The sequence below is a fragment of the Cydia fagiglandana genome, chromosome 11 (assembly GCF_963556715.1).
Source record: "Cydia fagiglandana chromosome 11, ilCydFagi1.1, whole genome shotgun sequence".
NCBI classification, from domain to species: Eukaryota; Metazoa; Arthropoda; class Insecta; order Lepidoptera; family Tortricidae; genus Cydia; species Cydia fagiglandana.
This window is the reverse complement of record NC_085942.1, coordinates 1,192,386-1,207,466: the sequence shown is the minus strand read 5'-3', so window position 1 is coordinate 1,207,466 and position 15,081 is coordinate 1,192,386. Positions and strand designations below refer to the sequence as shown.

Here is a 15,081-nt window from a genome sequence, read left to right as displayed (position 1 = left end):
AAATATTGTTGAGTAATAACAATATTTTGCAGGAGCAATTAAAATGGGTCTTTTTGCTCCATTCCATACAAAGTTTATGTTCTTATGTATATTACACCAAGATTATGATAGGCAAGCATAATATGTTTCATGTTCATGATCAGTCTAGTGTTAGTGACATATACATTTATTACCTATATAAGATCCACATTTAGAGTTGTAATTAAACAACTTGATGAAAGAAGAACAACTAGTGATGCAAACCTTAAGAATAAGGTTTTTTCAAATTTATTTTCAATAGAAGTATGCAACAATTTAGTTTAGATTTTACTTAGATCTGTCAAATGATATGTATCAGGGATGTTGCGGATGCAGATTTTTTGACATCCGCGAATGCGGATGCGGATATTTAAAGTCTCACATCCGCGAATGCGGAAACGGATGCGGATATTTAAAGCCTCACATCCGCGGATGCGGATGCGGATGTCAAGATTTGGTACTTAAAAAACGTCAAATATTACATTTTTAGCATTTTTTATTTAAAAAAAAAACGAAACTTTTAGTATTTGAGCAAGAATATAGGTGCGTTTTATTTAATAAACAGTATCTTGACCGACTTTTCGGGATCTAGACGATTTCGTTATATATAATGACGAAATTACCTAGCACTTACGCCACCGGCGCCGCCGCTAAAACGTTCCTGTTACCGACTTGGTCAATATCCGCATCATGCGGATGCTGCGCATTGATTTTATGCGGATGTGGATGTTGAAAATAATGCGGATGTTCCGCGGATGCGGATGCGAATATTCGCAACATCCCTGATATGTATAACGGCGATAACATCTGTAATGTGATAGTCTTTGAAGGCCGCAAAAATATGAGACACACTCTTATGGCTCTACAACTAAAATCGTGTCAGATATTTTGGCAGCCTTTGTTGTGTAACATATTATTGCAGGTGACTGTCTAACTGTACTGTAACATATGCAAAGATTATGCAACACAGATGAGTTATTGAAACATTAAATATACACATGTGTCACCATAGGTGTTTGTTTAACAGATATTGTGTAAGAGCTGTGCTTAAGTCCTTGTAAAATATTATGGGTTTTTAGTATTCATGTCAATTCTAGTGCAGCAATATGAATTCAAAAATATTTAAACAGCTAAAAAGGAGCTATATGCATAAAGTGTTATAATGAAGCTACTTGATACTTTATTATAAAGAGAATGTTGCCCCTATACCTAATTTTTTAGCATTAGAAAATGATAAACAATCTTGATCTGCGTTTATGGAAAAACACTTAAAAAAATATAGTAACTATTATTTATGAAACTAAAAGAATGTAAATGAACATATACATAATTATTACATATATGTTCACCCAGAGTGTCCAAAGCCTCTATAAAAATTAGATAAAAAGAAAAAAAAAATATTACATATTTGCTGACTTACAAACTTACTCGTTTTTGATTATTTATCTCCATATATGTATTTATTGTATACTTCTATTTATGAAGCAAGGTAATGTTGTGATCTAATTATTTTTCAATGTGTCTCATGAAAGTTTAATTTCTATTGAAGCAAGGTATCCTATAAGGCAGGGCTCTCCAAACCCCGGCCCGCGGGCCAAATCCGGCCCGTGAAGCATTCCAATCCGGCCCGCCGATTCAATTCAGCCCGCGGGAGCCAGGCTCCAGGTGTTCAGCCCTAACAGCAGCAACAAGATACACCCCCGCCCTTGGGCGCCGACAGTGGCCCGCGCGTAAATTCTGAGGCGCAATATGGCCCTCAGGAAAAAAAATTTGGAGAGCCGTGCTATAAGGTATGACATCATAGGTATAGAACTATAGCCGAGCCAAATCAAGTTCGTTTCGGTGATAATACTGATTACTAATTGCATGTTTTATTGTTATTTAGTGCAAAAGATTGGCACGTTTTTCAACATCATACTTACTTGCTTTAATGTAAACTAGTCATACTTTTACTATCTTTATTGTGTGAATTCTTTGTATTAAAACGCACCTCTAATCAATGATTATAGTTATTTCCTATCACATCTTATCACAGTTATGTTAGACATTATTATCACTCAAGGTCAAGTATTGTTTACTATGATTATGCCACATAATAGAGTAATTTGTTATAACAAATATTATTAAAATGAGAAAATTTTAACTTACACAAAATGAAAATATAAAAATGTTTTTGTTATTAAAACTCAAAGCAAAAAAATGCGAAGTTAGACACAAGACACAAACCACTACACCATTTAGTTTTGCTCGCAAATAATCACAAACCAAAAATAGCTGAAGCTTCACTGACACGGATTGCTCTTACGGATTCGCGAAGATGATTGCGGGGTCCATCGCGCAGCGGCAAGCACGTGCCACACAACTCCTCTGCCAACGAACTAAATAATAGTCTAAAAATAAAAACCACAATGCACGGCCGGAGAGGTTATAATGCAGGCGTTCAACTTAAACCTGGACACTTATTATCAAAACACACTCCACTTCAAAAAACCGCAAGTATAAACTAGCACTCGGAAAATAATGAAATGCGGAATTTAATGACACGAGACAGCTGTTCAAACAAACAATTGCACTAACTTAGCACGCTTTTTACCTATCCGAGCTAGCAGAACTGGGGGTTTCGAACTTATTCAGCTTCCCAGCCATCGGTGGTTGACACAGTATTAGATTGAAAATAAAAAATCAATTTTTATAAAATTCACGTCTGTACGGTACACGCGAGTAATATTTTTGTTTGACGTTTGCAAGTGACGTTCCGTATATATGACACACATAAATGAATTCGGTCTTCATTGTGATTCTTTTTACAATACAAAAGCATGGGTTACTTATATATAGCGGTGGTATGTATATAAATAACAAAGAATCGGTTTTAAATTCCCTGTGCGAATCATAATGCTAAATACTGGTCAAACAATACATTTTTTGATTTTTATTTACACTTAGCTAAAAAACGTTTGTGAACGTACAACGGACACGTTTCATTCCAAACAATAGCCGTTTTGGTATGCCAATGCATTTAAAGTCACACCAACAAAAGTCTGCAGCGGATTTGATAGCCTATGCAGTGTAAATGTGTAAATGTTATGTATACATCATAATTTCATAGAAGTTTGACGTTTAAAATGACACTTGCATTGCGTGGGCTATCAAAATCGCTGCAGACTTTTTACGGTCTAACTATACAGTTCGTTTTTTTTAGCATTAGAAAGAACTCCGCAGAAGCAAGCATTCAGTTGTTAACAGGCTCGTTAATTGTTAATAATTATTGAACTATCTAATGTAGCATGGTCAACACATTTAATTTACTTCAAATTGTTACCGCCAAAAGTGCCAGATTTAGAACCACAAGCGAACTTCTGCGGAGTTCTTTCTAATGCTAAAAAAAACGGACTATAGGAAATTAAAATTTAATCATCGGTAGAACGAAGATTGGTAAACCTACAAACAAAGCGTTTATTGGGGTGGAGGCACGTCTACCCTTCATAGATTTTATGAACATACATACAATTTTATACATGTATTTACTCCTAACTCACCAACCATACTACAGCTACACTTATATTGTAAATTGAAGTGGTCGTCCATTGTGGTTGTGGATGACAAAATTTACTTTAATTACTTGTTAGATACTATTATAGATTAAAGTTAACAATAAGGAAATATTACGCAGCAGCAGAGTTTCGCGTGCGCGTAGTATTAATATACAGATACTTATGAGAGACGGCATACCGCTTGCGGGACGTGTGCGTGCACGGTTCCAACATATTAGCGCACGCACACGTGCACGTCTACCCACACGGTGTGCTCTGGTCTTTAAACGGACATCTGCTGTACTAAATAAAACAAAAAAATTACTTAAAACAATTTTATTTACAAAATACTATAAGAAAAACCATACCAGCCTCAACACCACCGCAAATATCAGGACAAATATCGGCAATGGCACCGCCATTTTCTTTTTCCCAACACCATAGAGTCCAGAGACCTCACCTTTTTGCAGCGGAGCCGTCAAACCGGGCATCTTTGGCTTGTCTATGGGCTGGCCCATCATAGAGAATTTAGTAGCCGCTGTAATTTTGACAGTTAGCATTTTCCCCATATATTTTTCTTCTTTCGGTACCAAGACTTGTTCGTAGTATTCGTTGTGGGCCACGAAGTAGTTTTTGTCGTGCGAGATGTCGGTGACGAGGACTTGTTGTGTTTCGCCGACTTTGTGGCCGTACGGCTCGTAGGAGCGGAAAAATTCTGAGAGCATCTTCGTTCGCTTCTTTACCTCTTGGCCGGGCACCTGAAATTAAATGAAAATTCATGATATTCACCAAAGCTCAATAATAAGGTTTTGGGTCACTTTGACCAGTGCGCGCTGGTGGCCTAGCGGTAAGAGCGTGCGACTTTCAGCCCGGAGGTCGCGGGTTCAAACCACGGCTCGTCCCAATGAGTTTTTCGGAACTTATGCACGAAATATCATTTGATATTTATCAGGTGCTTTTCGGTGAAGGAAAACACCGTGAGGAAACCGGACTAATCCCAATAAGGTATAGTTTCCCCTCTAGGTTGGAAGGCCAGATGGCAGTCGCTTTCGTAAAAACTAATGCCTACGTCAAATCATGGTTGTCAAGTTGTCAAGCGGACCCCAGGCTCCCATGAGCCGTGGCAAAATGCCGGGATAACGCGAGGAAAAAGATTTCAAGAAATCTACATGTCCCCATTGATCTAATAATATCTCTGTAGATTTTCTATGTATAAGACATCGTCACAACCAGAATAATCCGAATAAGGCTTAGATTATCTCTGGTCAAAAAATCATAAGGCAGTCGATTCGTAAAAAATATTGGAATTTGTTTCCCAGACTTTCAGACTCGCAAATGTAAAAGTGGTAAAAACCCGGAACATCGCTAGGAAGATGATGATGATGAATGATGATGATTATGGAAACCAACCTTGATCATTTTAGCAGCAGGCGTTCCCGGACGCGGGAAGAATTGATTGATGAAAAGCGAAGGAAAGCGGTACTTCCGGCATAGCGTCATGGTGTCCGCAAAGTCCTTTTCCGTTTCCGTGGGGAAGCCGCAGATTATGTCTGTGGCTATGGTCATGCCTGGAACTCTGGAAAATGAAAAAAAAAACGTTAAAATGACATTTCAAAACAATGTTTTTCAATCTTTTTATGGCGCACCTAAACCGTCTTGACAAGGACAAATTTTACTAGACCCCCTTAGGAATAATAAAGTTTTTCACTCCCGTGCCCTACACTGTTTGTACATTGATCTGAGCAAAAAATAGTACATTACATACCGAGGGAGGTAAATCCGTAAACGCTCCAGATCGCGGGTGTTTGTGGCCCGAACCGAAGGTGAGGGCCATAAATATGCGATCTGGGGCTTTTACATTTACCGCCCGTGGTTTGTATATATAGTTCGTTTTTTTTAGCATTAGAAAGAACTTCAAAGAAGGTAAGCGATCTTGGCATGTCTTTTAATAGAAAACGCTTCTTAAAAATCAATAACTACTACTTATGAAAGCAGGAGAATATAAATGATCGTATTAGATTCATAATTGTTACGTATTTGTCGTAACTTATTTATAAAATGTGTTTTTCAATTAAAAGACACATCAAGATTGTTTACCTAATTTCTAATGCTAAAAAAACGAAGTATAGTTTTACGTCTTGCCTTGGCCAGGAAGTGAGATTTTCTTCCCGTCCCGAAATTATATTATAACGTCGGCCATCGCAAAGAAAAGAAAACAAGGAACCTCTTTTCTTCCACTTCTTTTTGTTATAACTAGCGACCCGCCCCGGCTACGCGCGGGTTTCCAAAAACCTTAACAAATTATACACCTAAACCTTCCTCAAGAATCACTCTATTGATAGGTGAAAACTGCATGAGTGAGCACTGCAATCCGTTCAGTAGTTTTCGAGTTTATCGCTAACATACATACAAACAGACAGCGGCGGGGGACTTTGTTTTATAAGTTCTCGGCGCATTGGTATTTTCACTGTAATGCCGTGTAAACATAATTGTATTAAATAAATAAATAAGGTGTAGTGATTTGTTTTTGCGAAACATTGTTTATCGTAAAAACTTCGATGGACGTCACCTTATTATCAACAGTTTAATCTGTATTTAAAAGTACCTATACTTACTCTTTTCTAAGAAAGTTGACGACATGCTCGAAATCTTCACAAGAATATTCCCTCTTCATATCAGCGAGGACTGAATCGCTGCCCGACTGCACTGGTACGTGGAGAAACCTGGAACATTAAAATAAATAAATAAAAAATAAAATATCGTTTATTTCAGGCTTTTAGTCCATAATACCACACCCCGGACACTGGTGATAAAATGTATGAACAAACGCGTTCCTATACGCACAGACTGTGTGCGTAGGTAAGCTCGTGTAGGTAAACGCGTACCATGCTTGTATGAGTGAGATAAGACGTGCGAGGGTTCTCGCCAGTTTGTTGTCAAGTTCGATGACCTCAATGACTCAAAACTCATTGCGCGAATTAGGAAGAAATAAGAATCGTATTATGTTGTAAGGTGGGTATCTAAGCTCAATTTATACAATAGTTTCCTATTTTGAATCAGTATAAACAAAGTAACGAAAATTTCGTAAGGAAATTCAGGCCACCAACATATTACGTAAGTTGTAAACATGATTTTTTGTTCATATAGGTATTGTACTGGTTTCAGTGTGATCTGATAGGTTTTGTAAATATTTGTTTAATATTTGAATATTTTACGTGGCCTCCGCTCTGCGCACCGCGTCGTCGCGTTCCTGCCAGCCGGCCGGTAACTGTGAGGTAACCGAGAGCGGGTGGGCGGCACTTTCAACGGGAGGCAGGGAGTGTCCATACTGTACGTTAGTACTCTTTATTATACTGTGATAATACACTGATACAAATTACACATCTATACTTGTACTATAGATGTGTACTTTGTATATTTTGTGTATTGTCGAGGGAACAAGAAGTAGAGGCAGAGCTCCAATTCGCTGGACGGATCCTCTCCTGGAGGCAATTATTAGTGGCACACAGTCCGCACTTCATCAGGCTCAGAACATAGCAGCCTGGAGGCATCTTATAGATAGAGCTACTTATGGTGGTCACGACCCTCAGCGGTGAGGATAACGACGAAGAAGAAGTACAAGTATAATTTCATTTATCAGAATAGTATTAAAGATGACGACCGGTCTGGCCTAGTGGGTAGTGACCCTGCCTGCGAAGCCGATGGTCCTGGGTTCGAATCCCAGTAAGGGCATTTATTTGTATGATGATACAGATATTTGTTCCTGAGTCATGGGTGTTTTCTATGTATTTAAGTATTTGTATGTTATATATATCGTTGTCTGAGTACCCACAACACAAGCCTTCTTGAGCTTACTGTGGGACTTAGTCAATCTGTGTAAGAATGTCCTATAATATTTATTTATTATTATTATTTGTTTGTCCTTTCCATATCTCGGGACCATGGGGTCCCGGACCTTTGGGAGGCGTGCGTGGGGCCGAAGCCAACAGCGCAGAGGCCCTTTAAGACAGTTTACTCTAAAAGTAAGGGATACACATGGCGGATACCATCCCCAAACGCACAATATGATACATCCGGAGATGGTCTCCGCCAGGTGCAAAGACTATTGCAGTGCAGCACTTTTGTGCTGCGATGGGAACTAAGGTCATGGGCTATAGATTTGAATGTTGGATGGACTGGATAATGGGCTATGGGAGAGACTAGCGGACACCTGCCGTGACAATCAGTCTCAAAATTGTATAAGACAGGTGGTGACTCGCCAACTCATTGAGTGGGCCCCGCAATGGCCGCACGCACAGTGCGACAACAGGGCAACACTTTGGAGCGGCTGTGAGGTTGTCGAGAGGTGAGTCTGCGGTAGCCAGATCCCGGTAATCCGTTCAAGGGCCGCCGGCGTTATGACATTTTACACTTCCAACCTGGAGCATAGGTCCCGCTCTTGCGACTCCACTCTGGCCGGCCAATCAAGGCAAGCACAGAGGCGAGGGCCAGATGACAGGGCCCTCTGGAATAGGGGTCCGCGGTGTCGCCACTCACCGTCAGCTCGCCACAAGCTGCCCCCGCGGGGTTATTATTATTATTATTATACCGTCGCCTAGCACCCATAGTACAAGCTTTGCTTAGTTTGGGGCTAGGTTGATCTGTGTAAGATGTCCCCAATATTTATTTAATAAAGAAAAAAAAAAGATAATCACTTATTTCTGTCAATTTAATTATTATTACTATAGAGAAGCCTTACCAAATAATGAAATTGTGGCAATCGCAACCTGTACCACGCGACCAAAACGTATTGCTTGGCAAAAAAGAGTAGAAATTAAAATGTGGCAACACTGTAATGTCGTCCCGTTTTCTTAAATAAATTGGTTTAAAAGCGACGACACTACGATGTTGCCACTTTTTTATTTCTACTCTTTTTTGCCAAGTTGTAAGCGCCGTAAAATTCATGGCGCTTACGCGTTTAGGTCGCAAGAGACGCCCCGCTTCTATGGTTTGTTGTCAAAACAATAACTCGTGGCGCAAAATACTGGTTCTCTGTGCCGGTTTTATACATAGTAATAATAGTTCAATGTTTCTCTTGTTTTTTGTAGTGTTGCTTTTAACACTTCCTGAGTCACACTCGGTTCTTAGGGTTCCGTACCCAAAGGGTAAAAACGGGACCCTACTTGTCCTACCACTAAGACTCCACTGTCCGTCTGTCTATCTAATTGTCTATTTATCACCAGGATGTAACTAATGAACCGTGATAACAAATACTAAAAAGTACGAAACCCTCGGTGGGCGAGTCCGACTTGCACTTGTCCGGTTTTCTTACTTGTAAACGCGCGGATGCTGCATCACCTTGGCCACTTCAGCCAAGTGTTCCAAAATGTACGGAGGGTTGGTCATGCCCAGTCTAAGTCTGCAGCCCTCGGGAATAACTTCTACTAATTTCCAGAGGAGCGCGGGAAGGGATGTGCCTATGTCTCGCCCGTATGTGCCTGAAATTAAAAAATACATATAGGTACACCTTTTAACTTGGTTCTGTAGTTTTGGAGCAAATTGGCTATAACAGATATATGTCTGTCTAGCTAATAGATATACCTATAGCTCCGTTCCGTTCCGTTTTTTACCTTTTGAGGTACGGAACCTTCTTCTTCTTCTTTATTAGGGGCTATATAAAGCCTATGTATCACTGCGACCATTCCTGATCTATTGTGATCGCCACCTACTACAACTCTCGATCCAACCCTGCAACTTCAAATAGCTGCAGGGTCCTTTTGGTCTCGAGAGACTTTACCTCCTCCGGGCGTATACGTATGTGTCCGCCCAAGATTAGGTCACGAGTACGCATTAGGCAAGGGCACTCTGTGAGGATGTGCAAGGGCGTCTCCTCTGCCTCCATGCAGAGTCTGCACCGCCCTATGTCACGTTTCCCCATGGTGTGCATGTGCTTATTTAGGCCGCAATTCCCGGTAAGCACCCTTACCAAGTTGCGCAGTTGATTCCTAGACAGCGCTAAAGGCTTGGCCACACACAGAGCGCGACGCAGCGCCGCGTCCGCGCCGCGTCCACGCCGCGCGACCGCGGCACATGCTAACAGGTTACCGACGTCAAACAGACTGCGTCCTTGCGTCCGCGCGGCGCGTGCGCAGCGCTGCGCCGAGCGAACGCGGCGGCCCGCCGCGTCGCGCAAGGTCACATCAGTAGGATCGGACGTTAGGCAGCGAGCGGTGCGCCGCGTTCCCGCGCGGCCGCGCCGCGTTCACGCGCGCCTTGAGGGCGTGTTGAGAGCGTGAGGCCGGCGCGATCGGCGCGCGCCCTGTTTGACCAGGCTTCGCGTCGGCATCACGCGGCGCGGACGCGGCGCTGCGTCGCGCTCTGTGTGTGGCCAAGCCTTAAGGCGTTCAAGGACGCCTTTTTGCTGAAGGCCTTGATAAGCGCTTTGGAATGGTTCAAACCTGTTGTTTCTCTCCAGAGTTGAATGGTTTTGTAGTGACAGTAGAGGTCTGTCACTACGGAACCTTAATAAAAACTTAAATTGTTCAAGTTAAGTTAAACATTCCAAATATGCTATTCAAATAATCAAACTCTGGATTATTTATATTTTTTATCAAATATACATCTTATACCTACAACCTATGAATCTTTCATTGTACGTAATGTTTCCTACTCATACCTGTATCTTCGCTAGTGAGCCAGATCTCTACCACCCCCTCCTCAAAGCTCTGCCTGGCCCGCTCCACAATCTCCTCAGGAGGATAACTACCCAGTTCTCCTCGGGCATGTTTAGTTTTGCAGTATGTGCACTGGTTGAGGCAGCCTGTGTTGATGGGGATGATTTCAATGAGGGGGTTCTTCCTGACTTTGGGGAGGAGGAGGGAGGCACCGCCTGCTTTCCGGCCTGCGGCAGTCTTCTTTTGGCCGAGGAGGCGGACTGTGTGGCCTGGTTAATAAAGTAATATTTATATATTTATAAAAGTTAGTTCAAAAATCCAAATACTCTCTATTGAGCTTTTGAGCTGTAAATTGATATATGTACAAAAATTCAATATTATAACATCTCCAAAGCTGACCATTAGAACTCCGTGATAATCTTACAAAAATGCTAATTTGATCATGTAACAACTGACAAAATAATGCAACATCATAAGAGTTTTAAATTTTGATAGATTCAGTACTTTTTTTACAACTGGGTACCTTTAAGTGTCTCTTCAACCAGCTCAACAATCCTGTCGATCTGTTGCACTCCAACTACGCTGATGCCCTGCAGGTAGCCAGCGCGAGGGGCTCCTTGCGGCACGCAGCCCGCCACTACTACATGTATGCCGCGGCTCTTGCCCAGTTCCACCTCATTCCTGCAATCAATGTTTACAATTAAAACTCCATCTAACATACCATTGTTTTATAGTTGTGACAGTATCTCGCTTGCAAGGATGCCCATCTTTTTCTAATTGTGTTAATTAGAGAGGGGCAGGTAGTCTAACTCACTGAGAAAATACTGTTGTGCTGCTCATGTGCAAGGTCTCCTGCATTTACAATTCACCTAAATTACATACATAATTACATACATATAACTATTTATACTATTGTAAAATGACCTGTAAAATACTAAATTTTATTAACATTAACTTTTATTATTTTTCTTTTTTTTTATCTGAAGCTGAATATATGTATATGTGACGCTTTCAAAAGGTACCACATTTTTGGTTGTCAATAAGGTAGATTTTATTTTAATTAAACCTATATGGAAATAGCGCATTATTGACATCCAACAATAAGTACCCTTTTGAAAATGGCACTTTTGACAATGCTTTCAATATTGGTATTTATATTATCAGTTTCCTCAACTTAATAACAAAATAATAATTTTCAATTGAGTCCACCCCACTCTGAGATATTGGTTACAGGTTACAGAATTAAAAAGTTTTGAAAGCTCCGGTTTAGAACTACTATGCATTGTTGTATTGTGATATATACTATCTAAACTCACTATCAAAGTGGCCGGGGACTGGCCACATCATCAGAGAAGGGCCACATCATAAGTGGACAAAAGACCTTATAGAGTGGTACCCAAGGCGGAACAAAAGGAAGAGAGGAAGGCCTACTCTTCGATGGTCAGATGACATTAAAAGGATAGGCGGAGTGGACTGGCCCAGGAAAGCCAGAGACCGTGGTACCTGGTAAGACTTGGAAGAGGCCTATGTCGGAGGACAAGCTGAAGTTGTCGATGGAAACTAGAAAATAGTAATATATAATTGTATAGTGATAAGATATATTTTTAAGTAGTAATAGTAATAGTAATAGCCTTTATTTCATGCGTTTTTGTTATTTTTACACTTTCTTTGTTATTATACTTATTTATTAAATTATTAATTTTTAACTTTTATTGTTTTTCAATTTATTTTATTCATTTGCATGCCGCGTGTGCGGAAAAGGCCTCCCCCAGTTTTTCCCATTCCTTCCTATTCTGTGCTGTTCTCCACCAGAATCTATCGAAATTTCGTAGCTCATCTCTCCATCTAGTATTCGGTTTTTTCTGTTTTCTCGGTGTGTCTATTGGTAATTTTTAAGTAGATAGAATATTAATGTTACAAAACTTCAGTATTAAAGGCTATTTTTTAATTACTATATAAACTCACTTGAAATGGTCCTCAGAAGGACTCTTGACAGTGCAGGAGTTAAGTAACCACAGCTGAGCTTGCCACTTGTCCTCGGTGAGTGGGTACCCAGCCGCGGCCAGCAGACCTGCCATGTACTCCGAGTCTGAGTTGTTGTGTGCACAACCCCATGTCTTCACATAGATTGTCTGTGTCCCTGAAAGTTAGATGGTTAAAGTTGAAATATTTTACCAGGCTACGCATGATTTATGTCCTATTTCGCTAGAATCTGTTATCTCACTTCTTCTTCCTACCCTTATCCCACGTTATGTGGGGTCGGCACAACATCTTTTTGATCTTTTTCTCTTCCATTCTCCTCTATTATTCATCACCTCAGCACTCACTCCTTTCTTTCTCATATCCTCTTTCACATAATCCTTGAATCTGTTGACTGTTTTGAAATTAAATTCATCTCTTTACACATTGAATATTAAGAAGTGCTATGCTGTATGATGCAAACTACTTATATATAATCCTCACTTTAAGTTTTAGTTTAAGTAGAGTTTTGTATAATTAGTATACATAACGTGCTTTAAAGCTGCTAGACTCTCAAAACACCGTAATTACTGTCTTTTTAAATAGTTTTTATCGAATAATAACATGTTTGAGGTTACCTGGAACAACACTCTCTAATATAACTTTTTCCACGGGCTCGGCATCCTTCTCCCGTTTTTTTGACCGCACACTCACATTTTTTCTACTGGAATATCTCTCTTTAGGCGTTATATCTTGAGAAGATATTAAATCTTCTATATCATCAATAATTTCTTCACAAGCACCTGGCATTTCTTTTATTTTATTTATGACATTATGACGTCAAAATGACATTGACAATTTGACAGTTAAGAGAATAAACAATACCCAGCGGTCCTAATTGCAAAGGATTTTATTTCTGATTATATTACATCAAAGAATATAATACTCACTAGGAGAAGAACGATAACTCCATAGAAAAAAATGTCCCCAAACGTTTATACTAGTAGCGCCGCGTTGTGTACCAAGAACTAAAGTTGACAACCGGTTTAGCCTGGCGGGTATTGGTAGGTAGCAGCGAAATGCTATACATGGAAGTATTCTGTCCGCTCAATTATGACCCAACGCAAACTACCCCGCGATAGGCGGTACTTACAAACTGCTCGATAGACAATCTCAGTACGACCGAGATGACAGTCAGTGACAAATGGCTAAATTGATTTATAAAAACAACGTTTTTTTTGTAATTAAAAATATATTCATGTGTCGTGAAGTGGTGCAGAAGTTATTTTAGTACATACCAAGGACAGTGGAATCACTTTTCACTTGTAGTAAACAGATAACTTCAGTAGAATTTGGAAAAAACATGACGATTTGTTTTGAATACTACCGTGCTAAGCTAAAACGTAACAACTGCATACGACTTTCATAACAACATACGACTTTTTAAATTGCGAGGATAATAGGGATGGTGTTATGCTAAATGAAGTAGACTATTTTATTAACTTGTGTTTGGTTTAGGTATTTTCTATATACTTAATTATAAATGTAGTAATAAATTCCTTCTTACAGATTTGTATTTTCCTTTTTTATTTCATGAGATGGAGCTATAAAAAAACTACCTAGTTATTTCAAATTAATAATCAAATTTGTTATTGTCATTTTACATTACTTTCCATTCAGATTCCCACAAGATGCTATTCGCAGAGAACTATGGAAAAAAGCTGTCCAATTAGAGAGACATGAAATTGAGTGGATGCCTGGCAAGATATCTAGAATATGTTCTATTCATGAGATATAACCCGTGAGATAATCATACCCGGTCTCCTATATGTAGATAAATTCCTATTCCTATCATGCTTTCACTGAATTAATTTAACAAATACACACATTATCTGAAAATGTTGATCATTTGAATCCACCCTCTACTGTCACATATATGTAGGTTCTCTCTCAAGCCATTTCCGTTAGTAGAAAAGAGCGGCAAACATATTAACTCACATTATAGACGGGTCTAACGCGAATAATATTCAATTACCTTGATTTACCGACGTAAATCAGTTTCGTTCCGTATAATGTGAGTTAATATGTGTTCAAAACGCGAAAGTTTAGAATATTATAAGAGCGGCAAATTTAGAAAATGTAAGCGCGCGAACGGCTGTGGTCCTATACAAAATTTTAATTTTGCACCTTTTTCTACTGACAAACTTGCTTGACCGGCTATATACATATAAAATATTCTGAACTGAAAGTGGGGATTTATTGTGACTCCGCCTGTTCAAATATTTTTGACGCGATTCGTGTACCCATGTAAATTTTGCAGACTGTATAGCCAGTCCGATTTCTAAGATCAAGTTCGCCACCATACATTTACTATGGCGTACTTGATCTTAGAAAAACGGACAGACGTGACTTCGCACTGCCATGCAGATTGATAATAAAATATACAAAATGCTTATTATAGCGGAATACATTTATACAACAATGATATATTTACTTATGTTGAGTTAGTCTGTCATGTCATAACAACATTTTAACTAGTTATCTTTTAATCTGCATTAAATTATTATACGTGAATTATTTGACTGGTTCTTCACTGTATGGCATAAACCTATCCCTGTCCAAGTCATATTCTAATCAAATATGAACCACGAACTCTCAGCGGCCAGTACGTACAGCAAGAAGGTTATTAGCGGATTAATGTCGCTGATTGGTAGTTATTGACATTATATGCATTTCATCCACACTTACCTATGTACCATTAGTATAATAAAGATGACTATTATTTCGTTTACCAGCTTTGATTACAGGCTCTGTAAACGCGTCGTCTTATTTGAATGTAGGCGTAATTGTGTGTGTGTGCTAATTTGGCCCGAGAATTTGAACGGTAATGTTCCTAAAGGCGGTATCCTTAGTTATAT

The 15,081-nt window shown here is 39.6% G+C and overlaps 2 protein-coding genes across 2 annotated transcripts in view; both read right to left on the bottom strand.

Annotated features, from left to right (window-relative positions):
* LOC134668776 (uridine-cytidine kinase-like 1) overlaps nucleotides 1-2,779 on the bottom strand; it is a 42,241-nt gene extending 39,462 nt beyond the window's left edge. The window contains exon 1 of the mRNA XM_063526235.1: nucleotides 2,612-2,779. Coding sequence (XP_063382305.1) covers nucleotides 2,612-2,664 — 53 coding nt within the window. The 5' untranslated portion in view covers nucleotides 2,665-2,779. The remainder of the gene's footprint in view (nucleotides 1-2,611) is intronic.
* Nucleotides 2,780-3,872: 1,093 nt separating this feature from the next.
* LOC134668749 (threonylcarbamoyladenosine tRNA methylthiotransferase) lies at nucleotides 3,873-13,012 on the bottom strand. Its single transcript, XM_063526199.1, has 8 exons — nucleotides 12,802-13,012; nucleotides 12,170-12,344; nucleotides 10,728-10,885; nucleotides 10,207-10,473; nucleotides 8,863-9,028; nucleotides 6,167-6,274; nucleotides 4,962-5,127; nucleotides 3,873-4,309 (listed from the first exon to the last, which is right to left on the bottom strand). The coding sequence occupies exons 1-8, from the start codon at nucleotides 12,971-12,973 to the stop codon at nucleotides 3,902-3,904; spliced, it is 1,620 nt and encodes a 539-aa protein (XP_063382269.1). The 5' UTR covers nucleotides 12,974-13,012; the 3' UTR covers nucleotides 3,873-3,901.
* Between the last annotated feature and the right edge of the window lie 2,069 nt (nucleotides 13,013-15,081).